Source organism: Chionomys nivalis, chromosome 2 (assembly GCF_950005125.1).
Source record: "Chionomys nivalis chromosome 2, mChiNiv1.1, whole genome shotgun sequence".
Classification (NCBI taxonomy): domain Eukaryota; kingdom Metazoa; phylum Chordata; class Mammalia; order Rodentia; family Cricetidae; genus Chionomys; species Chionomys nivalis.
This window is the reverse complement of record NC_080087.1, coordinates 125,865,291-125,891,539: the sequence shown is the minus strand read 5'-3', so window position 1 is coordinate 125,891,539 and position 26,249 is coordinate 125,865,291. Positions and strand designations below refer to the sequence as shown.

General features: G+C 38.5%; 1 protein-coding gene across 1 annotated transcript in view; it reads left to right on the top strand.

Annotated features, from left to right (window-relative positions):
• Spag16 (sperm associated antigen 16) overlaps nucleotides 1-26,249 on the top strand; it is a 931,645-nt gene that overhangs the window by 646,377 nt on the left and 259,019 nt on the right. Inside the window, exon 15 of the mRNA XM_057761301.1 lies at nucleotides 22,263-22,328. Coding sequence (XP_057617284.1) covers nucleotides 22,263-22,328 — 66 coding nt within the window. The remainder of the gene's footprint in view (nucleotides 1-22,262; nucleotides 22,329-26,249) is intronic.

The following is a 26,249-nucleotide window of genomic DNA, read 5'->3' as shown; positions in this document are numbered from 1 at the left end:
TATTTATAAATAAATAAATAAAGAAAGAAAGAAAGAAAGAAAGAAAGAAAGAAAGAAAGAAAGAAACAGCAGAATGAGTAAGTCATGGAAAGCAAGCCAAAAAGTGCTCTCCTCCATAGACTGTGCATCAGTTCATACCTCCAGGTCCCTACCTTGAGTGCCTGTACTAGATACCTTTTATTCTGCACTGTAGACTCTAAAATGAAACAAACAAAACCCATTTTTATCCTCCAATTATTTCTGGTCATAATGTTTTATCCCAACATTAGAAACCCTAAGTAAATCACTTGCTGAATACTTGAGAGCTCAAAAGGTCTTTTGGAAGCAACCTTTGTTAGAAGTCAGCCCTTAAACACCAGTGATTGAATGTAGCCCAGTTTCCTGTGGGAGAGGCACAATCTCTGTACTTTGTTATGTTCTGTCAAAAATAGAGTCAAGAGTCAAAGTGAGAATGTGGTATACACAAAGAACCTTTCAACCAAAAAGAAAGTGAGAATTTGCAAAATGTGTCTTCTGTACCAGCTATTTGCACCTGAACTCATCTCTCAACAATCCTTCCCATATTGGTTACCTTGCTGATAATATTTAAGGCAAGTATCTTTTAAAATTAGCAGTGTACTCAGTGCACACTTCAGCAGTAGGACCCATCCTTGCCATGTGCTAGTCCTGAGGTTCAGTCCTCAAGAACAAACAGAACCACATTTAATCAAGAGCTTTCTATGGTTCTTTTCTGGATCTCTGCTGTTGTTGTTGCTATTATTATTATCTGTGGATGAGCAGTATTTATATATCCTGTAAGACAGTGGTGTGGTGAGATGACCTTACACTGGCTGATCTGAACTAAGTGTACACAATGCTTCCCCAACCTGAATTTAGTGAGTGATATGAGTTTATAACTTGAAAATTGTCCATGGAGAAAATACTTACACCATGAAGTATCAGAAATAGCACAAATTACAGAACTTTGTTTTAGAATACCACTGACCAACAGCGTTGAACACATGAACACTGGAATTCGAGAAGCACTAGACTAGTTTTTTTTTTTTTCAAATACACAGTAGAATTACATAGCCTGCTGATTTGAGCCTGAACCCCATGAGTAATGCTGATTGAGAAACTCCTTAATTGGAGCTTCTTAGAGAATTTTTTTCCTCTGTAAAAATAGGCATCTTAAATAAATCTTCTGCATGGTTGCTATGCATCTAAATGATTGATGACTGCCTCCTTAAAATATCTGGTTCCAAGGCATTCCTTAATTCCCAAATTACAGTATAAAAGATCTATGAGTCATGAAAAATGATTCCCAGGCTGTGAGACCTAATCGCAGAACATGTAAAATTAGCATGACAGAATTTCAGAACCATGATGGGATGCTGACCTTTGGTGTCTTCATTCTTCCCACTTTAAATCCAGGGCATACATGTGGTTATCTTATATTAACTCAGTTATGTAGATCCATATGAACTAAATAGGTTGGTAACTTGTCATAGTGTCACACATCTACAAGTGGAGAGGAAAAAAACTGGAGGAACTGGGACTGAGAAACTGTGCTGCAGAATCCCTTCAACATCGGAACTCACTCAATGATTTTGAGATTCAAGCTGGTGCAGTAATTGGATGAGTTTAATTAGGGGATGTGGGGAGACACAGCAGTCCCTCCTGCCTATACCTCCTTCACACCTGTATGCTAGTCTGCCCTACCCGTACACGGCCTCATGGTGTTAGGAGGTGATAGAGTTTATAAAGAGAAGAAGGTTGACAGGAGATAGGATTATATATGTACTGCTATAGGAAAGTTTTCCTCCATGCCTAGGCGAGACTTTACAGTGACATACCAGGTTTGGGTTCATCCATGCTCCATGAGTAACCCTCAGCTACATTCCTGTGAGGAACCCCTCAACCACATACCTGTGAGGAATCCCTTAGTCATACACCTGTGGGTAACCCCTTATCCTTACACCTGTGAGTAATAATCACACAGAAACTGTATTAGTTAAATCACTTTTTGGTCCATTAGCTCTAGCTTCTTATTGGCATATATATATATATATATATATATATATATATATATATATATATTTAACCCATCTCCATTAATCTGTTAATCTGTGTATTGCCATGTGGCAGTGGCCTACTGACAAAGTTTCAGCATGTCTGTCTCCGGCAGCAGCTCCATGGCTTCTCTTTACTCCACCTTCTTCCTCCCAGTATTCTGTTTAGTTTTCTCCACCAACTTCTCTCTATTCTGCCCTAAGATGCAGGCCTAAGATCGTTTCTTTATTACCCAATGCTGTTAACAGCATACAAGAGGAATCCCACATCACCTCCCCTTTTCTGTTTAAATAAAAAGGAAGGTTTTAACTTTAATGTAGTAAAATTACATACAACAAAACAGATATCACACAAGAATTACAGTTACAATATTTATATATACCTTATCTTTTATCATATCTAAGGAAAACTATAACTATAACCACTTATTCTTCAACTCCATCAAAGACTCCAGAAGGATATAATATTACCTAAGTAAACAGGAAGTTCATTGTAAGCAACTTCCAAAACTTTAGAACTGACAGAGACATCTCGCTACCTGGACAGTCACCCAAAGTTCTCCTGTAACATTGGGGCATCCATCTTCAGCCTACAGGCCCATAGTACCCATGAAATTTCAAAGACAGTTCCACCTATATTGGCAGTTTGTCAGCAACTTCCTTTTGTGTCCTGCAAAATGTCCAGCAGACTCTTTCATGAAGCAGGAACCCCAAAGGATCATCTCACCTTTAGGCAAATTCAGCAGTCATTTCTCTGTGGGTCCTGCATGTTCAGTTTATACATCCTAACATCAAGCAGTCCAGGCAAAAGCAATTTCTTGCCAAATGGCTAGCAAACTCCATGAGAAGCCTGTTTCTCTTGAAGTAATTCATGCTGTCAGGAGCAGATGTGTCTCATGACATGAAAAGTCCTAATTTTCTTAAATATTTAAGTGCCATATTCTGAAGGTCTTTAAAAGATTTGAAGAATACCTATTTTACTGAAGTATATCTCTATATATCTAGAGAACCTAACTAACATGACTACAAACTTGACTATTATAGATTATTATCTATTAACCTGTATTTCTTAATTATACATTACATTTTAAATGAGTTACACATACACAATACCTTAAGAGCAGAAATACATATACAGAGTATAACAAAATTGAATTTAAATTTGTATCAATAGACCAATATCCATACCAATGAAAATCTCCATAACTTATCCCTTTTATATCTAAACAATATTTATAAACAATATTTAGGGAATCTGGGTGTAGTTCTCCCCAAACTACTTCCTGCTCTTTATTGGGTGAAGTAATTTTTAGGGATGTTCACAGCAACTTTTTGGAGGATCTTGATCCACCAAGCCACATTAATCTTAAAGGATTTCACAGGTTATTGTCTTGAGTGGAAACAAAAGCAGAACCTCTATTCCAAAGCAACATATCCTTAGACTCAAATTCTGAAGTCAAAAAACATTTAAAACATACACGTTGGTTTAGCTTAGCAGTCCCCAAAATTAAATGTCTCTATGCAGTCAAAGAAAACACAATAATATACATAATCCAGACTCTCTGTATATTTTTTATCTTTACCTGGCTTATTTTTTTACTTTATTACTTTTTAATATTTATTTTATTATATTTACTCCTTTAATCTATGACTGTCTGCACTCTGTTTCTTTAAAGCCTTTATTTTTTTCTATATTTTTTCTCTCTCAAGCCTATGTACATTTACCTAACACTGTGACCCATTTAGAGGTATTATTTTTAAATCTGAATCTGTCTTTATTGTGTATCTGTAATCATTTTCGCCTCTTCTTTTTTTTTTGGTTTTTTTTTTTTTTTGGTAAGTAGGTGTGACTAGGACCAACTCTGAGGTTCTGCCTGTTGGATCCACTCTATCTAACATGGCATGTTTGCTACCTCTGAGAGCCATTATCTCCACCCCAGATCCAGGTCGCAGCAGGTCTGTGTCACCATTAAGCAATTTGTAGCACTCTGCTGAAACCCCATTTAAATGCCCTGTAGCTGGACCTCCAGAAAGAGTAGAAGTCATTTGTGTGAATCAAGAAGATAACCATTTTGAAACTACACATTTTTTTTCTTTTGCTACTGCTGAATCAGGAAGATTGCTCTTAAAGAAACTGCAACATGCTGCAAGCAAGAAAAGCCCATCCTAAAAAAAAATGGCTAAAGTTTGCTTTTTAGTGTCTAGAATTCCTTTTTAAGCTTTCTCAGGTTTGACATGGATTTAATCAACCAACTTCCAATCTGTTGTTGGAAGGCCATTTGGTAGTTCCCAGCTGCTCTGTCCTGAAATAACCACACAGAAACTATATTAATTAAGTCACTGTTTGGTCCATTAGCTCTAGCTTCTTATTGGTTAACTCTTACATATGAATTTAACCCATCTCAAGGAACCCCTTGCCCTTACACCTGTAAGTTTTCACCCATACACCTGTGAATAAGTTCTCACCCATACACCTGTGAGTAAGTCATCACCCATATACCTGTGAGTAACCCTACACCCATACACCTGTAAGTAACTCCTCAAACAGACACCTGTAAGTCTTTGACCTTAAACCTGTGAGTAACACTTCATACAGACACCAGTGTATAATCCCTCACCCATATTCTGTGAGTTAACCTAATAAATTCACTGCCCTGCCTAGTTGGGCCTTGGTGGAACTCTTTGGACTAACCTTTGTTCAAGTCTCTAAGGAAAATTTGATGCAAGAGATACAGTATTTTAAATAAATATTTTTGAGTAAAACAAGTGATATGAACAAACAATACTTTTAAAATACTATTTTAGTACTTATATTTTAGTTTTTTTCTTTCTAGGTTATCCAACATTCAAAAGGAAACTTTGAAAAAACTAGAAAATTCATATTTATTTCATAATTTGAGACAGAAATACTATCATAAAAGCTCTTGCTCTTAATGTGTGCTGTTATATAAGATAACATGAGTTTTGGTGTCTGTTATGCAGCATTGTCCAATAGAAATCATGGAGTTCTGTGCAGGTAACATTGTATATAGATTTGTTTCATGTGTTTAGGGGTGCACCCACCCACTGTGACAGTGGAACTGATCTATTGGGAGCCCACCAAGGCCAGCTGGACTGGGACTGAATAAGCATGGGTTGAAACTGGACTCTCTGAACATGGCGGACAATGAAAGCTGATGAGAAGCCAAGGACAATGGCACTAGGTTTCGATCCTAATACATGAACTGGCTTTGTGGGAGCTTAGCCTGTTTAGACGCTCACCTTCCTGGACCTAGATAGAAGTGGGAGGAACTTGGTCTTCCTGCAGGGCAGGGAATATGGACTGCTCTTCAGTATCGAGAGGGAGGGGGAATGGAGTGGGGGGAGGAGAAGAGGAGTGGGAATAAGGGGAGGGGAGTGGGAGGAGGGGGCAATATGTGGGAGGAGGGGGGGGAATGGGAAACGGGGAGCAGGTGGAAATTTTAATTAAAAAAGAATATAAATAAATAAATAAATAAAATAAGAAATAAACTATAATAAAATGTCCTACACTAAAGTCCCCCATGTTGAGACGTAAAGAAATTTGTTTTCCACTGAATTTTATATTGAAAATATCAATAAGTTTCAACAAGTAATAAAATCAATAATAATATAAAATATTTGGTGAATTTCAGAGACCTGGATTGTGTGGTATAATAAGTAGTAAGGAGGAATAAAATTTTTATAAAAGATAAGTCTGTTGCTTGTTTTGTTTTGTCTTGCTGTGTGTATACCTACTTTTGCTTATCAAGAACTATTGATATCCATGCTGATCTTTAATATTTAGTTTTGCTGTCATTCCTCTAACCCATATACTATTTTCCCTTTTCATTTTTTCACATGTGTTTTTCATTGAAACCTGACTGTCGCTTTCCAAATGAGGCTGGTAGCTTAACACAGGCAAGTTTGTTTTGCTCGTGCAGGGAGATGTGGACATTGTGTCTAGGAGAAGTCATTTCCAGACAGCCCTGGTTCGTTAGATACTGACGCCCTGTTAATTCACTCTGCTGGACAAAGGCTCATTTTCATCAAAGGAAATCCTGAGGGTTTTCTACTTTGATGCAATGGAATTAATTAAATACAGTCTAACATAAGGTGTCTGAAAATACATATATAGAAATAATATTTTAATCAATCTTCATGCCAGGGGGAGAATGCTATGTAAACCTCATTGCTAAGTTGCAGGAAGATCCTGCATGGAAACCTCTGCCCCTTTGAAAATAGCTTGTTTCTTCAGCAATTTTAACGTAGAACAAAGAAATCAAAAACACAGAGTGCTAAAAGGGATCCAAGGAGGAATGTTGTCGTGGCAAGACAAACTAACATTAATAAATGAAGCTAATTAGGCTTGCTTTGCATTTTTAACTCATCTTAATTACACATGGATTCAGCAAACATTTTAAAAGCTGCAATCAATCTCTCACAGACATGGTTAGTTATTTACATGAAATAACAGAAACTGGGAGGGAGGCTCATTAGTGATCGCTCTGTATCCAGCTTACATGCCAGTGGGATTAATTCAGAAGTAATAGTGAATATTTTTTAAAAGAAATATATTTTCTTTTAACAGTTTGCAAGCCATAAACATTAAAAGTTCTTTGGTTTCTCTCTCTCTCTCTCACACACACACAATTGTCACAGCAAATTTGCAGGCTAGATAGGTTATGCTAGCATGTTAATTTTTTTTAACTTAAGAAAGGAACTTCACAAATTTTTTCCTGACTATAACTTTTAAAAATTTTAATAATATTTTTATTAATTTACTTAAACTTTCATACACTTATACAGTTTGAAAGCTAAGGCAATATCCATGATAAAAAACAAGCTCCATTTGAGGGACATTGTGTACGGGAATGTGCTTCTCAAAGGTGGAGTAAACATTACTTCTGCTAATCTGTAGACATAGTTTGCTCCTGTATCATGGGCCATAGAATCGGAAATAATATCCTATGTATTTTTAACTTTTAACGTGTTTCATTTGGAGAATTTTCATTGGAAATTCTTATGTATTTTACTATATGCAAACATTTTCTCAAGGCACAGCAGAAGTGGTCCTAGGAGGAGAAGTTCCCTCTGGACCATTTTATGGGAGATTGACAGGTGTGCTAGGAATGGCCAAGTTCAGGGAGGTGCTTTAGTGGAGCGAGGCACAGACTTGAATTCTGCACAGTGTGAAATTCCAATACGAAAAGCCCTTTGCTTATAGTTCTTCTCCCCAGATTTCTGTCATGAAATCAGAGATGCTGAGAGATTAACTCTATTTGCCTGAGTTGCCTTGAAACACCAGCAGTCATAGAGTGAAGAAAGGAAAGTTAGTAAAGAGATCTTCTGAAATGAAACATGTTTCCTATGTGTGTTTCTGAATATGAACATATTTATTCAATGCCCCCCAGAGACACGTTATGGCAGTGGTTGTGGATGAAGATAACAGTTTTCATCCTGGCCATCATAGGGCTTGGGGTTGTGCATACTGTGAATATGCAACAACAAACACTCATTGAAACTTGCTGTGATCTTTACCATATTGTTAAGTCTTCAAAGTGGCAGTATAAACACTTGCATTCCTGTATTACAATGAGAAGACTGAGGGCCACATATTTCTGTGACAAAATTAGGTGCCACCCCATTTCAAATCCAAAATGTTTCACTGTGGACCTACACTCAACACTTGCATTTTGTGTATGAATAACCAATTATGTTTCAGCTATTCTCAAATATGGCACAAAACACACAACTTTTCATTTTGAAACTGTTTAGATATAAGATGAAATTTGTTTATGTAATATACATAATCTCTACTTCTAACCAGATATATATTATAAAGTAATATCATAGTTTTAATTTTGAAACAATCTAATGAAAAATAAAGATGGCTAGATCTTTGTTGCAGGTTGAATAGTGTCTTTCCAAACCTACATCCTGATATCTAGGTCTCGGTGTCCCAAAATGATTTAAGGTCCATAAGATAGTTATGGTTACATGGGTTCATTAGAGTATTGTCCATTGTGAATGATTTCCTAATAGAAAGAGATTAGGATTAAGACACACACATAGAGGAAAGAAAGACTGGGTGGATATAGAGAAACACCACAGCTATGCACAGACCAAACTTGCTTATAACTTGATCCTGGCCCTTTGTCATCAAGATTCCAAGAGGCACTGCACATCTGTTGCTTAAATCTCCCAGGTTATAGTGCTTTGTTATAACAAACTGACAAAGCTGTAACTATATATATAAACACTATACACCATGTCTTTAAAGGCTAGTTCTACATAGGAGTTAAGAACAGATACTCTTTTTGGAGCAAACCCATTTACTGACCTGATATTTTCTGTGATGAGTTTACTCGTATTAGTTACTGGGCAGTAATGGGATGAGGATAGAACGAAAACCTGTCTGTTTTGGATAGTTCTTTTAATCAGTTAAAACAGGAGAATGTTGATCGCAGCCTTAGGAATGTGTTCACTGTAGTAAATCTCTGTCCCATCAGCTAAAGTCATAAACCTCTTCTGTTTGGCTTTTGGGATAGTGTTCACTGAAGTTTGCTGTCATTGATTAATTAGGTAGTTTTAAAACCAGTGCTGGTTGCTTTCTTGCAAGCAGGGCTGTAGAACTGTGGCAAATTGATTGACTTTCCAGCCAGCTCTGGTACTTTTCACTGTGGATATGGAACAAGGTATCTCATCTTGGAAGAATGGTGACTTTTAAGACTATCAGTAGTCACAAAAATTGATAAGTTGACTTCAGAATGAAAAACACAGATTAATCTACAAATGTTAAATATTTTACCTATGTAAACACTAAGTGGACCGTTTTATACAAATCTCTCAACTATAAGGGGATTTAAAATGCCATTTTCATATGATAGAAAGTAAGAATTATTATACATAAAGTGTATGGAAAAGGGCTTATACAAATAACAAATGTTAATAACTTTGCATTTTCAATCCACTCCTGCAATTCTTTACTGCCACTCTATTAGCCTTCAAAATGTACATGCAGCATGGCTCTTTGTAGAACGACTGAGGTAGGCACTCAAGACAGAAAGTGATTGCAGACACACAGGCTAGTGCATAAAACATGCTAGTTCATAAAATTTGCAGCGACTGCCTCTGAGGTTAAGCAGAGATGAAAAACTAACTTTTCTTTACATTATCTTTCTTAATATTGATTTTTTAAATTTTATTTTATGATTTTATTAAAAATTTCCACCTCCTCCCTGCCTCCCTTTTCCCTCCCCTTCCCCCCACTCCCCACGCCCCACTCCCCTCCCCCTCCCTCTCCAGTACGAAGAGCAGTTAGGGTTCCCTGCCCTGTGGGCAGTTCAAGGTATTGATTTTATAGCTACATTCCATTTCATTTCTCAGAAAATATAGAAAATAAAAACATTTTAGCCATTTTTAACTAGAAAGGGTATGCAAGGATTTACAGAGTGACAGAGATAGACCAGGTTCTAATCTGAATATGTTATTAAGGTATATATAAATAATTGTCTTTAAGTTTTGATATTTTTAATTTTAATTTTTATTCATTTTGCATACCAATCACAGTTCCACCTCTCTTCCCTCCTCCTACTTCCCCCAACTTCTTCCCCAGCCTACTCTTCTGAAAGGATAAGACCTCCCATGGGGAGTCAACAAAGCCTGGCACATTAAGTAGAGGCAGGACCAAGCCCCCTACCTGCATCAAGGCTGAGCAAGGCATCACACCAAAGTGAATGGGCTCCAAAAAGCCAGCTCATGTACCAGGGGCATACCCTGGTCCCACTGCCAGGAGCCCCTCAAACAGAACAAGTTACACAATTGTCACCCATATGTAAGATTCGTACATTTTGGTGTCTAGAGAGATAACTCAATCATTAAGAACATGGACTGATCTTTCTGAAAATCCAAATTTATTTCCTAGCTCACAACAGCTTGTAACAGGACCCCAAAGGGGATGTAAACCTCTGGCTTTCATGGGCATCAGTCCTCCAGGGCATACAACTCTCAACAGACCTGTAATTAAATGTTTATATTTTAAAAATTTACATATTTCAGTCTATATGCTTTGCATTCCCATTAGATAAAAATTACTATCACATCAAAAAAAAAACCATTTTATAATACAGTTTGGGAGCTAGAGAGATGTGTCTGCAGTTAGGAGTGCATACTGCTCTTCCACAGGACCCACATCCAGCTCCCAACATTCATGTCAGGCTAATCACAACTGCCTTTAACTCCAGTTCAAAAAGATACAATGTCCATTTGTATGCAAAATTTAAGAAGTCATTGTTTTTTACTGCTGAGTAGTACTCTAATATGTATATATTCCATACTTTCTTCATCCATTCTTCCATTGAAGGACATCTAGGTTGTTTCCAGGTTCTGGCTATTACAAACAATGCTGCTATGAACATAGTTGAGCATATACTTTTGTTGTATGTTTGGGCATCTCTTGGGTATATTCCCAATAGTGGTATTGCTGGGTCGAGAGGTTGAATTTTGCATACAAATAGACGGAAATTGAAAACACTATCCTGAGTGAGGTAAGCCAGACCCAAAAAGAGGAACATGGGATGTACTCACTCATATTTGGTTTCTAGCCATAAATAAAGGACATTGAGACTATAATTCGTGATTCTAGAGAAGCTAAATAAAAACATATAAGCATCCCCCTGAATATTAACCTTCATCAGGCGATGAAAGAAGACAGAGACAGAGACCAACATTGGAGCACTGGACTGAAGTCTCACGATCCAAAGGAGGAGCAGAAGGAGAGTGAGCACGAGCAAGGAACTCAGGACGGCGAGGGGTGCACCCACACACTGAGGCAATGGGGATGTTCTATCGGGAACTCACCAAGGCCAGCTGGCCGGGGACTGAAAAAGCATGGGACAAAACCGGTCTCGCTGAACATAATGGACAATGAGGACTACTGAGAACTGAAGAACAATGGCAATGGGTTCTTGATCCTATTGCACGTAATGGCTTTGTGGGAGCCCAGGTAGTTTGGATGCTCACCTTAATAGACCTGGATGGAGGTGGGTGGTCCTTGGACCTCCCACAGGGCAGAGAAACCTGCTTGCTCTTTGGGCTGAGGAGGAAGGAAGACTTGATTGGGGGAGGGGGAGGGAATGGGAGGTGGTGGCGGGGAAGAGGCAGAAATCTTTAATAATTAAATAAATTAATTAAAAAAAAATAAACTAAAAAGCCATTAGGGCTAATGCTCAAAAAAAAAAAAAGATACAATGTCTTCTTCAGGTCTCCTCAAGTACTGCATGCATGGGTGTATATAAACACAATTAAAAATAAAAAGTAAAAATTAAAAACTTTTAATAATATATAGACTGGTAAAGTAATTAAAATAAAGTTATATTATATTTTAAAGTTTTATTTCTTTTTTCAAGATGCTGCTAGATTTCCTGGCTAAGTAAGAACCATTATACTATAAGAGGAAATATGTGACAACTTATTTCCTTAATGCTATCATAATTTTGGTGATAAGTGGTTATTTTGTGATTTTATCATATACCTATTTTTAAGAAGATTTATATGCTTGTGGTTGTTTGTAGTTTTGTTTGTTTGTTTGTTTTGAGAAAGAGGCTCAGGTACACCATGTTGGCCTCCTTCCTCTGTAGCTGAGGATGACCTGAAACTTCTGAGCCTTTTGTTCCCACCACCACCCTCTTCCCCAAGTGCTGAGGTCACACGCTTGGGTCAGCACACACAGTTTCCTCTGGTGCTGATGATCCACTTCAGGACTTTGTGTGTGCCAAGTAAGTTCTGTACCAACTACCCGAAATCCCATGTCCTTTATTTCTACTTGTTTTTAATCTTGAGATAGACTATTACTGAGTTATTTTTACAGTAGGCTCAATTTTTAAAATGACACTATTAACACTAGCAAGTCTTTTTAATATTTTAAAGAGACAAGCTTAATACACCATGTTGAGGTCGGGGCACTTTTGGTTCCAAGCTACCTGGCTAACTTAGACCTGAAATAACCACACAGAAACTGTATTAATTAAATCACTACTTGGCCCATTAGCTCTAGCTTCTTATTAGCTAACTCTTACATATTAATTTAACCCATTTCTACTAATCTGTGTATTGCCACGTGGCTGTGGCTTTCCAGCTAAAGTTCCCGGCTTCTGTATCTGGTAGCTCCATGGCTTCTCCTTGACTTCACCCTTCTTTCTCCCAGGATTCATCCTATCTTTCCCTGCCTACCTAAGTGCTGCCCTGCACAGAGCAGTTTCTTTATTCATTAATGGTAATCACAGCACACAGAGGGGACTCCCACACCACCTCCCCTTTTCTGTTTAAATAAAAAGGAAGGTTTTAACTTTAACATAGTTAAATTACATACAACAAAAGATATCACACAAGAAATACAGTTACAATATTTATATCTACTTTATCTTTTATCACAATGAAGGAAAACTATAACTATAAACTCTTTAACTCAGTCAAAGACTCCAGAAGAATATAATATTACCTAAGTAAACAGGAAGTACATTTTAAGCAATGTCCAAAACTCTAGAATTGACAGAGACATCTCACTGTCACCCAAAGTCCTTTTGTTTCATTGGGACATCCATCTTTAGCCTACAGGCCAATAGTATCCAGCAGACTTTTCCATGAATCAGGATACTTCAAAGAAAGTTCTGCCTATATTGGCAGTTTGTCAGTCACTTTCTTCTGTGTCCTGTGGAATGTCTAGCCGACTTATGTACCAGGAACTCTGAAGGACCATCTCACCTTTAGGCAAATTCAGTAGTCATTTCTCTGTGGGTCCTGCACATCCAGTTAAGCAGTCCAAGAAAGAGCAGTTTCTTTCCCAAATGGCTAGGAGAGTCCATAAAGAGCTGCCTTCAATGTGCATCTTCCTCTTGAAGTAACTGGTGCTGCCAGGAGCAGACGTGTCTCACTGTCATGAAAAGTCTTAAGTTCTTTAACATTTAAAATATTATATTCCAAAGGTCTCTGAAAGATTTTAAGAATACCTATCTGTCTGAAATACATCTCTGCATATCTAGAAAATCTAACTAACATGACTAAAAGTTTGACTATTTTAGATGATTATCTATTAACCATTATTTCTTAATTATACATTACATTTTTAAAATTGGTATCAGTAAACCAAGATTTATATCAATGCAAATCTGTATAGCATATCCCCCTTTAAATGTAAAGAAACATCTGTGCTCTGTCTCTTTAAAGACTTTTCCCTTTTTTAAAAACATTAACTTTATTTTATGACTCTATACTCTTTTTATTCTATCTTCCAAAAGCCTATGTACATTTATCCAACACTGTGACACATCTGGATTTGTCTTTATTGCATGTCTGTAATTCTTTACTGTCCAGGAGCACATTTTTAAAATGCTAAGTACTTCTTGAAACTTAAGCTGCACCAGTACTATGGTACTTTCTGCTTGCCCACCAGTCTAAAACTTAAGTTGTACCATTACTATGGTATATTCAGTACTTTTTGCTTGCCCTATCCAAATGCTCCATCTCCCGAAAGAGCCAGTGGTCCTGCTGGCAGCACAGTCCAGGAAGCTGGCACTTCAAAATGTCATGGCTTTTCTGCTTTCACTGAGTCAGGAAAACCTCCCTTAAAGGAGCTATGGCACACCACCAGCAAACAGCAAGAAGCTGTATTAAACTCTGTATTTTTGTGTCTACAATTAATCTCTCTCAGGTTTTTAAGTGGATTTTAGTTTGGCACTTTGGTGCCAATTGTCAGGGGGTCACTTGTTGGTTCCCAGTCACCCGGCTAGCTTAGACCCAAAATAATCACACAGAAACTGTATTAATTAAATCACTGCTTGCCTCATTAGCTCTAGCTTCTTATTGGCTAACTCAAACCCATTTTTATTAATCTGCGTATTGTGGCTGTGATTTATCAGCTAAAGTTCCCAGCATCTGTCTCCTGCAGCTCTATGACTCTGCCTTTCTTTCCCCCAGCATTCAGCATATCTTTTCCTGCCTACCTAAGTTCTGCCTTACCATAGGTCCAAAGGAGATTCTTTATTCATTAATTGTAATCACAGCACACAGAGGCGACTCCAACATCAAAACCGTTTTGATCAGGTAAGGGTAAATTATGTCGTAACTCCCTTTGAACATCATGAAGTCTGCATCCAGCTTCTGTTCTCTGTTCTTCATAGGTGGGAGGTGGGGCATCTCTGCTTATGTCTCTCACACATATTAAGACCTAAGAGAACATCACAGATACAATTGTGTGTGCTATAGGTGCCTGCTGAAAGCAAAAGGGGTACTGCTCCCATAATTAAGGTCTAGGAAGGTAAAAATGGGAGAAGAGAAATAGGTGTTTCCTGTTATCTGTTCACGAGTCCTTCACATGCTTGCACACAAAGGCATAAGTGACTTTGAAATTAGACAAAAAGAGTTTCCAGCCTTGCATCTGGCTCTCTTTAATGTGCTGGTGTGGGTGCAGTAACTGTTTGCTTGTCTCTCACATGAGACCCATGATATCACCCATCTCACAGAGCTGTGCTCTTAGTACAGGATTTTGGAGTCATAACAGTTAGTTAAATATAGCTTTCTCTTCAAGCATTAGTCATCACTGGCTTACAGATATTCAAAGTGTTAATTGGTGATGGCAGCACCCAGGTATGAGTATACTCTTGGGCTTGTATCATCCTGCAGAAAAGGTGGGGGAAATCAGACTGGGCACCCATCTCATGTCATGACTGATGTTGGGGAACGCAAATAGAAGTGAGGATGTTCTAGTTTTGGTGCTGTTTTTCAGTTTTCATTTGTGTTCTCCATGTCAATTGCTTACTCCTTGGCTGAGTACCTCTTTATCAAATTCTACAAAAACTGTTCTAAGCCTTGGGAATAGCACACACAGTGGAGAAGATACTTGTGGGGCTTTAGTGACAACTGGGATTAATTATGAGTCATTGAACTTAATGTTAAGTTATAAGAAGATGACCTGCTTGTTGCACACGTGTTTCACTGTGGACATGTGTGTATGGAATTGATTATTGAAATTTCAGGGCTCAGCACAGTAGGAACTCACTTCTCATTCTAAAGCTCTCTACTAGGAAGATTCCAGGTGATGCCTTGTCTCTTGTAGTTGGCCAGAAATGCAGACTCTTTTTGCTTTATGTTTCTCCATCATCCACTGCCTCAATACACAATCTAAAAATGGTGAAATTGGTTAAAGGATTACGTGGTATACTTGGGACTTATTTTACAATTGGAAAGGGATAGCTTAGTCACATGGACATGCTGTGCCCAAGGGGAAGGGAAGAGATGAATTTCATCAAAAAGCTTTTAGCTAATGTAGAGGAGGCTGTAAGAGAAAGGTCAGGAATATTGATCTGAAACACTACCAAGTTGAAAGTGGAATAAAGATGAATTTGAGTTAAAATAAAATTTGAGTCAGAAGTGGAATAAATATGAAAACATATACATGTTTACATGAGAAAACTGGAAGCAGAGAAACAGTGAAGGCTGGAGCACACTAGAACTATAAAAACAGGAAAGACAGTATGGCAGTTTCATGCTTTTATTGACACTTCTCACTTATGATTTGATGTAGAGCTTGCAGAACAACTGCCCAAGGTTCATGATGTTCTTAACCATTCCAGCAATAGCCCATGAGCTTTCTCCTCTGTGAGGATAATGAGCTGGAAAGGCTGTTTCTTCTCTACCTAAAACTCTGTGATGAGCTTCATCAGATTCATTCTCTCTCCTTCCCTTTGCTCAGGCTCTTCTTCTGTCACCTATGCTTACTGTCCTCAAACTCCTGAACCAAACCATCCCACATTAGTCTTGTGTACAATGAGACAGACACCACACAGTCACACAGTACCTAGCCTCTGGACCATCTGGACCACTGGGTTTTTTCTTTTCCTTTTTTGTTTGTTTGTTTGTTTATTTTTTGAGATAGGATTTCTCTGTAGCCCTGGATATCCTGGAACTCCCTCTGTAGACCCAACAAGCCTTAAACTAACAGAGATCCATCTGCCTCTAGATCCTGACTGCTGGGATTAAAGGAGTATACCACCATTCATTTTTATCGGTGTATTTTTAGCCTACAAAATTGAAGGTCTGTTATCTTGTTTGTTGGATTTATGAACTGACTATTCTCCCTTCATGTTAACTAACATGGTGGACCAGTGTTGCCACCATGAGGTCATAGTGGTATGGCCCAGACAGCATAGGACTGATTTTTTTGTTTTGTTTTGTTTTGTTTTGTTTTGGTTTTCGAGGCAGGGTTTCTCTGTAGCTTTGGTGCCTGTCCCAGAACTAGCTCTTGTAGACCAGGCTGGCCTCGAACTCAGAGATCCGCCTGCCTCTGCCTCCCGAGTGCTGGGATTAAAGGCGTGCGCCACCACCGCCCGGCCGGACTGATTGTTTTTTTTTACATGATGAAGAGACACTTCATGTGATAACTGCACACCAAGAATAATACCATCACCAGTAACCTAATTAGCCAGTATACTAGTGAGATTTTTTTTAAAAGGTGATAGACCGAGAAGAGTGAGAGAGAAAGCAAAAGAGAGATAGAAGGAGAGGGGGAAAGAAAGTGGGAAGAGGGGCAATGGAGGATGAGAAAAGAGAGTTAGAAGCAGAGAGAGACTGAGAGAAATGATTGGAGGGCTTGGAAGGAGGAAGATAGATAGATAGATAGATAGATAGATAGATAGATAGATAGATAGATGATAGACAGACAGACAGATGTAAGAGGGAAGGGGGAGAGAGGGGGTGTAAATAAGGACAAAGAGAAGACAGGACATACTAAAGAAAGCTTGGCTCTGAAATGCCGACTGACTCCAGCAGAGAAGGGAAAGGCCTCTGGGCTTGTGAGCTCTGGACCATGCTTCAAGTGAGATGCCTGTAAGGCTCTCCAGAGGTCTCACCAGTGTTATTACTCAGTCATTCTTTGATATGTCAGTGTTGTGCTTAGAAAGCTCAGACAATTAACTGTATAAAATATTGAAGGAAAAGTGTTGTTGGTTGTTTTTACAATTTACTTTTGTGAAGGGTGGGGGAGGGCACCACCCAGCTCCCAAATAAATACATGTGGAGTCTTATTATTACTTACAAATGCGTAGCCTTATCTTGACTAGTTGCTAGCCAGCTTTTCTTAAACTATCCCATCTACCTTTTGCCTCTGGACTTTTTTCTTTTCTCACTTCTGTAGATCTTACTTTCTCTTTTATTACATGACTGGGTGGCTGGCCCCTTCTTTTCTCATTCCTTAACATCTCTTCATTTTTTTTCTTCCCAAATTTCTATTTATTCTCTCTGCCTGCCAGCTCTGCCTATCCTTTCTCCTGCCTAGTTATTGGCTATTCAGCTCTTTATTAGACCAATCAGGTTTTCGGTCAGGCAAAGTGACAGGTTCACAGGGATAAACAAATGCATCATAAAAGAATGCAACACATCTTTATGTCATTAAACAAGTGTTCCTCAGCATAAACAAATGTAAAATGATATTTCACAGAAGAACAGAGCTAATGAAAGAGAAGAACGGTAAAGTAGGTGCTCATATTGGAAAGTTAGGAGCCAACAACTGGATAATTCAGTTGTTAGGAAAGAGCTTGGAGTTTGTTTTAATACGATGGTAATTTTTAGGGTGGTTAGACATGGGAGATTTGCCTTATCTGATTCAGGCTTTCCTAATTCCATGCCATTTGTGAGAATGTGTGGCATGGTGGGTAGATGGAAAAGGAGATTAATGAGGAAGCTCATAGGTTGCTGCCCCGCACCTGGGAAGCGACAGTGGAGAGGGACAGAAGTGAAAGAGAATGGAGAGGGGTTCTGCATGGCAGGTGGATGAAGGCGAGGAGGACATAGCTGTCACGTGCACAGGCTCCTGGTTGTCTCCTTTGTGTTGCGACTGGTGACGCCACATGCATCCATTATGAAGAAATGATTTGCTGAGGGCAAGAGAATCAGTGTGCATATTACATCTGACATGCTGTACCATACCTGCTCCCAAGTGGTGTCAGATGTCACACAGAGCAGGGAACAGGATTCAGAATATTCATTGCTGAGAATTCATCATTATCCCTAGATCTGAAAGGGTATGAGAAGGAGGACATTACTTAAAGAAGTGTGTGCTTTAGCCTCAGGAAAAGACATAACAAAAAGATGGAGTTCGGACCAGTGACAGAGTAGTAGCCGAACTGAGGGGAACAGAGTGTCATTTATCCATCTCACTCCGGTTGCTCTCTGATTCTGGAAGGTGTTTTCCTTTTGGGAAGAGGGGTCCCAGGTGATATTGTTAGTGTGGAACCAGTCATAGAGCAGGACAGTGGTCCAAGGGAAGCAAATTGGAGGGCATAGCTTAACACAGAGGTATCTATTTAAGGGACTCAACAGAAAGAAGGATGAAGAAGTCTATTTGGAAGCCATGGGTATTCCAGCTGTCATTCTGGCATGCACATGTTCGGTTTGTTTGTTTCAATTTGACTCAAAGTAGGCTCACCTGGAAGAGGGACTCCCAGCTGAAAACATACCTCCTGTAAGGCAGGTCTGGGTGGCAATTTCGTCACCAGCAACTGAGGTGAGAGGACCCAGCTCACTGTGGGCTGTGCCACTTCAGGGCTGACCAGCCTGGGTGATATAAGAAAGCAAACTAGAGCCGGGCGGTGGTGGCGCACGCCTTTAATCCCAGCACTCGGGAGCCAGAGGCAGGCGGATCTCTGGGAGTTCGAGGCCAGCCTGGTCTACAAGAGCTAGTTCCAGGACAGGCACCAAAGCTAAGAGAAACCCTGTCTCAAAAAAAAAAAAAAAAAAAAAGGGGGGGGGGAGCAAACTAGGAAAACCTTGAAAGGCAAGTTAGTAAGCAGCACTCGTCCATATCAGTCCCTGCCTCTAGGTTCCTGCCTTCAGTTCCTCCTCTGACTGTTCCTTGGTGATGGATGTCACCTGTTAGCTGTAAGCAGAAATAAATGTTTCCTCCACAAGTTGCTTCTGGTCATGGTTTTATCATAGCCACAGAAACTCTCAGTAAGACAAGTTCATAACTGTCTGATTTTCTGTGTGTGCACCACATAAATACAGGTGCTCTGGAGACCAGCAGGGGGCACTGGGTCCCAGGTGCTGGAGTTCCAAGCAGTTGTGAACCTCTCTGTGTATGTCCTAGGAATCAATTCGGGTCCTCGGCAAGAGTAGGAAGTTCTTCCACTCTCTGAGCTGTTTCTCCAACCCAAATGCTAGTTTGTTAGTTTAGTTCCCTACCCACAGAACTAAAGGTTATGTACTATTACATCATTGCACTCACTGGACTAAGGCCCAGTGAAGTGATCTGGGTAAGGCCAGACAGCTATTGTGTGCCAGATCCAGATATCACCAACCACACAACTTCTCTGTGTGGGTGAATTAAATGTCCGACAGTGCGTGTAGGTCATGTGATAATTTTTAAAAGTCTTCCTCTTATTCATTTCCTTTGAACAAAAACAATTTTGACAAGAACTCATCAGAGAACTTACTCCACATTTCAATGTATCAGTCTGGATATTGTTTTTGATTAAGGCTATTTGCAGAATAAATTATTAGTAACCCACATATTATCTCTACCTCAAAAAGAGTAGATTCACTTTTATCTTGGGAACAAAGCTCAGTAGAAATTTTTTTTTAAACTTTTCTTAATTCATGAAACATTTATCTTCTAGTCAGCTTTTGTTATAGCAACGCAAATGTAGTCAGTCAGCATCTCCATTATAACTGGTACTTCCAGGGCTGTTCAAGGGAGCCTCTGAGACTCTCCTTTGAATTAAAACTTGGCACTCGGGAACTGAATCCAGGAAGTACATTTTCCATACCAATTAATCAAATAATTCAGGGATTCTCAAGTTGGAAGCAGACAAAAAGCAAAACTTTATCGGTGAAAAAATGTTAAAAGATAAATATTCAATGTAAAACTTTGTAACCGTTTAACATTCATCATGCAGATATAATATTGTATTACCCTATGGTCATTCTCAAAGAAAATGGAACCGAAACATCAATAAATAAACATAGTAGTGATTATAACGTCTCATACTCGACCTGTTTAGCTTTGTGAGTAATTTATTTCTGCTTTGGGAATTGAGATGATTTGTGGTCCTTGGCATGGTTGGTTTAAAGGGCAACAGCATTAAGAAACTGGGATCAGAGCAACAAGGGGAGGGGAGCAGATGCTCAGAGACTATGTGCTCGCTTCTGTGTACTCTTTTATGAACTCCAAGTTTATGTGGAGAAATTCCGGATCCTGTGGACATAGATTAGTAGCATGTATTGATTCTGTAAAGAGACACTGGAATATGAAACTGCTGAACACAACGGCAGCCGTAAGTTCTAAATGCAGCTTACTGACAAAGGGCTTGCAAGATTGCCTCATTTAGGAAAGTACCAGAAATGACCAGTAACATTGAAAGAAAACTGGGGAATTTGCCTTTTATCTTACTTTGTAGCTTTTCTCCCTCTTCAGTCTTTAAGACTTCAAGGTAGTGACTGATAATAGACCTAATCATCTCTTATTGGTCTCCACCCAGTTACCCTGACCTTTCTTGTTTTTCCAGAAACCTGCCTGCAGTCTCCACACCTGAGAACTTTTCCTCTGGTTTTTCATTGTCTGAGGAACACTGGTCAAAGCAGAGATCTGCTTTGACTGCACTAGTAACTTCAGGCTTTGTTTAGGCTTTACTTTTCTGTAAAGCCAAATGGGCCACTCTGTTTAATCACATTTGCCAGTAGCTCCTTATAGCAATAAGAGGAATTTCCCTTGTGCACACTGAAGGTTTGCTAAATGGACCCAATACAGACATTTTAACAGGAGAAACCATAGAAAGTTATTAAGCTGTCCATTTGTGCAGGAAGCTTAAAGAAGGACAGCTGGATGGGGCTAAATACCATCTTTGTAGGAAAGAAGAAAGTAGGTGCTGGAACAATTTTTAAAGACTGGCAATGGCTTTTAGGGAAATTGATTGGCCCCAAGAAGACAGGGGGTGACACAGGATCCTGGAGCTGGAAAGCCGCAAAGAACTTGTAAGAGAAGCTTCCTTAATATGATGTCATTCCCCTTCCTTCCTGTCATTCCAGTTTCCTTGGATAATGAAATTTGGAGAAAGGTCTAAGAATATGGCATTTTTGTGCGTGGGGGAGGGGAGACATTCTTCAGTGAGATAAAGGAGCTTCAGAGAGGGCTCCTCTCACACTTGGAAGAGGAAGGAAGGGAAAATAGGGAAGGGGAGTTTTCCAGATTCTGAGACCCTGTCTTGTCCCCAGCATACTAAAGGGGCACACATTGCTGTCATTTTCTCAGCCCCAATATGTTCCAGTCCCAAACTAATGCTATCTTTTACCTGGTTTGTTGTTTTCTTATCACCTGCTAATGCACTCTCTGCCTTTTTAATAAAATAGCTGTCTCCTCTCCTTCCAGTTCAGAAGCACAAGAGTGTGTTTCATTTTATAACATAGGAGGCACACACCTAGAATTATGCCAACCAATATTGGTTATTCGGGAATTAATTGTTGAATAAATTATTCAGTGAAACCTGAATTGCAATGTTCACAACAAGAATAGCCAAATAATAGTTCAGTTGTAATCTTCCCTCTGTTTAAAGATGTTTCTTTTCAAATATAGTCAAGACTTTCTTCTGAACCTCAGTTTTCAGATGCAAGGTTCCACATATAACTTTCTCACTGCAGCATGTTATGGGTCCATCTTTCCTAAAACATCTAAACTCAAGCTTGGAGATTTTAATATTTAATTTTAGCTACATTTTAGAAGCAGTAAGGTGAGTGGATATATGTCTGCCTGTATATCACAAAATAAATAAAGTCTTACTGTGTAAAATACCATCACACATGTTCTATAGTATTTAATAATATAATAATAATATTAAAACTGTGCTTTGAAATGTGAAGTTTCATCCTGGTCTTATAATTTTAAAAGAGAGATCAACATCCCCAGCCCAAGTGATGCTGGAGAGGCTATGCTGCTAACAGATCACCACTGGACTCACAGATAGAGTTCCCTACCAGCTCAATGGTCCAAAGCAGGAAGAGTAGATGACCAGCCCAAAGATCCACACTGTGAAACCTGGAGCAAGCCCTGCCTTGATTGTTTTGAATAATACCTGATTTAACGTCTCTTATTTTTTCCATCATAAGAATACAGTTTTGAAAATGAACTCAACATTGTTTAAATCAAATCTTCTCTACTTTATCTCCTAGGGTAAATGTGAGCAGTCTCTGTATGGTCACATGCATTCCATCAATGATGCTACCTTCACATCTAGGGTGAGTGAAATTCTCCCAATAAATCCATACAACTCTGCACATGTCAAAATTAACTTTAATGAAACTCATTTTTAAGGTAAAATGAAAACTTAGTAAGGTGAGGACAACAAATGGAGAATTAATTGTAAATATTAGGGAAATGTGTACAACGAGAGAGAGAGAGAGAGAGAGAGAGAGAGAGAGAGAGAGAGAGAGAGAGAGAGAGAAGTAGCAAGAGAGAAGGGGAAGGAAGAGAAAGGCTTTAGAGTACAGCTCTTCCTAACCACTTTCCTCAGGCCTTTTGCCCAGCATGGGCTTCAGAATGTGAATGAGACAGACTGAGACAGACGGTGCATTAACTTTGCAGTTCTGGGGACTGACTCCCGGTCTTGCATGGACCACACAAACAACCTTGCTTGCCTTGGTTCTTAGAATCAAAGTGCTGCTATGTAGCTCAAGCTGTCTGAACTGATATTGAAGCTCTGACTGGCCTCAAAGACATATAATTCTCTTCCCTCCATAGTGTCACGATGTCTGAAGGATTCACCCTTAAATGCAAAATTTTAAACGAAAGTACAAGTGGAATGATGGAAATGTAGAAAATAACAGTGGGGGGAAAATAGATTTTTTTTTCAGTTTAATACATATAAGCTGGGAAGAGAGCATTTTATTTGTGGCTAGATATACTCAGATAAAAGGATGGCACAGCATTGCATTGAATTGCTAAACTAATTGACGATGTCTTTAAAGGGGTTCAGATAATAATTATAGGAGCATGATTTACGTTTGTACCTTCTCAGATGAAAGCAGTTTTACTAGATAGATGACATCTCAAGTTCCTTAAACTCCATGATTTAATTATATCTAACATCTTAATTCATCTCTAAGTTCCCAGTAGAGTGAAAAGTCCTAATTCTATATTCCTCCTCTTTTCCAATTAGCTGAAAAGGAAACCTGATATATTGTTCACTCCCAACTTCAAAATGACAGCATAGTCAAAATTCTGTTACTGCCCTGTTCATATTATTCTTTAAGAAAGAAGAAAAAAACACTCACTAAAAATTAGATCTTCTGAGGAAATTCCAACTGAAACTCTGCGGTTGTGCTTGCCACTCCCAAGAGTTTTAATGATGGGTGCTACCACAATTAGATTGTTACAGATTTGTCTCTGTAAGGAACATTCCATTTAATTGACTGTAGTGAGCCAATTAGTTGGAAAATATTATATTATAAATTGGTCTTAGATACCAAGTAAAATTTTATTTCTAACAGAATATGGAGATAGTTAAGCACCATGTGCTACATGATATAGAATATTTATGCTAAAACTTTATTAAGCCTTCTCATGCTCAAGGAAAATTAAATGGAAGCTGAAATAAGGTAATTTTGTATTTCTTAAGTCTGGCTTTTTTTTATTTCGGTGAGTAATATCATGGTGAAAACGACACACCGCTCAATATTATGAACAGTAAAATGAATAAATATGGAAATTCCAAAATTAGATTTGCAGAACTGGCCATCCTAGCAGACACACATTAACTGTATGTGTTTCAAAGGGTTAGAGGATATGAAGTCCACATCCAAAGTCAAAGTGAGTAACCTGTTCCTGCTTACAGCTGCTGCTTACAGGAAAAAGGAAGGACGGCTTCATCACCGTCCACTCCAGTATCTCAAAGTCTTTCTGGAAGCTCCCACTCATTAGCTCTTGTAAGAGAATTTATTAAGTATTAGGAACTGGTGTTTTGTTATGATGGCTCACATCTGTAGGTGACATTTATGATCACCAGTGTTAATTGTTTGGCAATCACATCTTCTGTAACACATCTGCTGAGGAACATCAGGAGGTTGGGATAGAGAGTCAGTCCAGAGCACAAAGCACAGTGACAGTGTTAATGCCCAGGCAAGTATCAGTCAAGGTAGTGATAACAGTCGTGTTATACACGGCATACACATACAAGAAACAGATTTTAATTTTGTATTAGCCTTGCTAATTGCTTGATGCCTCTAGGGAAAGCATTGATGTTACATTAATAGGTAAAGTTGCATTTGACTGTTTACACAAACACAGTTTCAGGGAAATTTTGCAGTTTGATATTAGTAAGCAGACATCACAAGTTTAACAGTCAATGCCAACAGCCTTGAAAACATTTACAGAAACAATTGGCATATGGCTCTGAAAACTATGGGAGTTAAATTTTACATCATTTAAAATTTACATTATTATTTAAGAAAGTTCTAATGTCTTCATTTCTGACTGATTTCTCCCTTAAGTTGATATTTATTTAAAATCTACTTGTAAAGTATTCTGTAATGAAATATTTTTAAAGAAACATGAAAGTGTTTTGAAAGGAAGGTGGTGGTTATTTCTGAAAACATAAGCAGAAAGTATGATTTAAGGGAAGAGTCAAGGCAGCAGTCGTGGAGCACATGAGTAGCATCTACCCGAGGCAACCGAGAACGGAGGTCCAACCACACATCTCCCTGGGATCTGGGGATGTTATTCCTTCATGTGCTTCACAGTGTAAATGGGCTTCTTTCTACTTCTTTGATTATTTTATCTGTATTTTAGTCAATCCTAGGAACTGATCATGCAAACTGTTGGTGCTTATTATACATATCATTGCATGCTCTTAATTCTTTGGTTACAGTTGGCCACACCCCTTTCCTTCAGGTTTCCATTTTCTTTTTCTTTGCTGAAAAATGTTCTCTGGGTGAAAGTAAAATGCTGAGATTTTGCATATCTGATAATTCCATTATTCCTTTGACATTTCAGTGTTAATATTTTTCTCCTGGCACTATTAATGAAAAGGAGACTATTCTCCATAAAACAAACTGATCTTTTGAAGATAATGTTTGACTTTTTTTTCCTTTTGAGTTTTGATATCTTTAATATAATCCATTTGAGTGTTTACATGCATCTATGTGTAGATTTGTGTGCTTTTGGTATGTTTTCGAGAGGTGCTGTGTTTTGTGTGAATTGCCTTCATACAATTCAACTAAAACTTATGGCATTGTTCTGTAAATATTATTTTTTTGCTAATGTCTTCTAGATTTTCCTTTAGAAGCATTTGTTTATATTTGCTAAAATTTGTTTTTCAAAATCCATAACACTTAATGGTGTTGTGTGTGTGTGCGTGCACGTGAGCACGTCTGTATTCCTATGCAGGCAAGAGGTTATCCTATGCAGGCAAGAATGTCATTCGCAACAGCCCTCTACCTTGTCTTTAAAGCAACACCTCTCACTTAGAGATGGAACTCACCAATTATGGCAGCTCTTTGAGCCCCCGGGATCCTCTTGTCTCTACCTGCCCACTGGTGAGATTAAAACTGGTACCAACCACTCTCAGTATCTTCCATGGATACTAAGGATCAAAGGAATTTTCTCATGCTTGTACGGCAAGCTTTTTACTGACTGAACTATTGCCTTGTCCCTGCACCTAAATTATTTTCCAATTCCCTACACTTTCATTTTCGTGTCTGCTTTGAACTAGTTTTCCCAGAACTCCCACGACCTCTCTAAGACTGAAACTGTACCCTTGTAGCATGGGGAGTTCACAGTTGCAGTTATGCCTCAAACCTAGCACCTTTCTGACTCTGACTTTCCATACAAAAGACAAAAACATGTTTACTAAGTATATTATAAATAACATAAATATAAAACGACAATATATAGTTTGCACTTTAACAAAATAATAATACTAAAATTATTCTAAATCAATTATGCAACTATTAAAATGAATATGTTCAATAGAATATTTTGTCTCTTTCATATTGGAATATGTCATGTAATTATTAGTTAGAGTTTAATTTTTTGAGAGAAGATTCATGGTAAATAGCTTTACTTACTCTTGCAAGAGACACAAGTTCAGGTCCCAGTACCACAATGAGTAGCTCACACCAGCGATAGCTATAACTTCAAGGGATCTGATGTTTCCTGCTGGC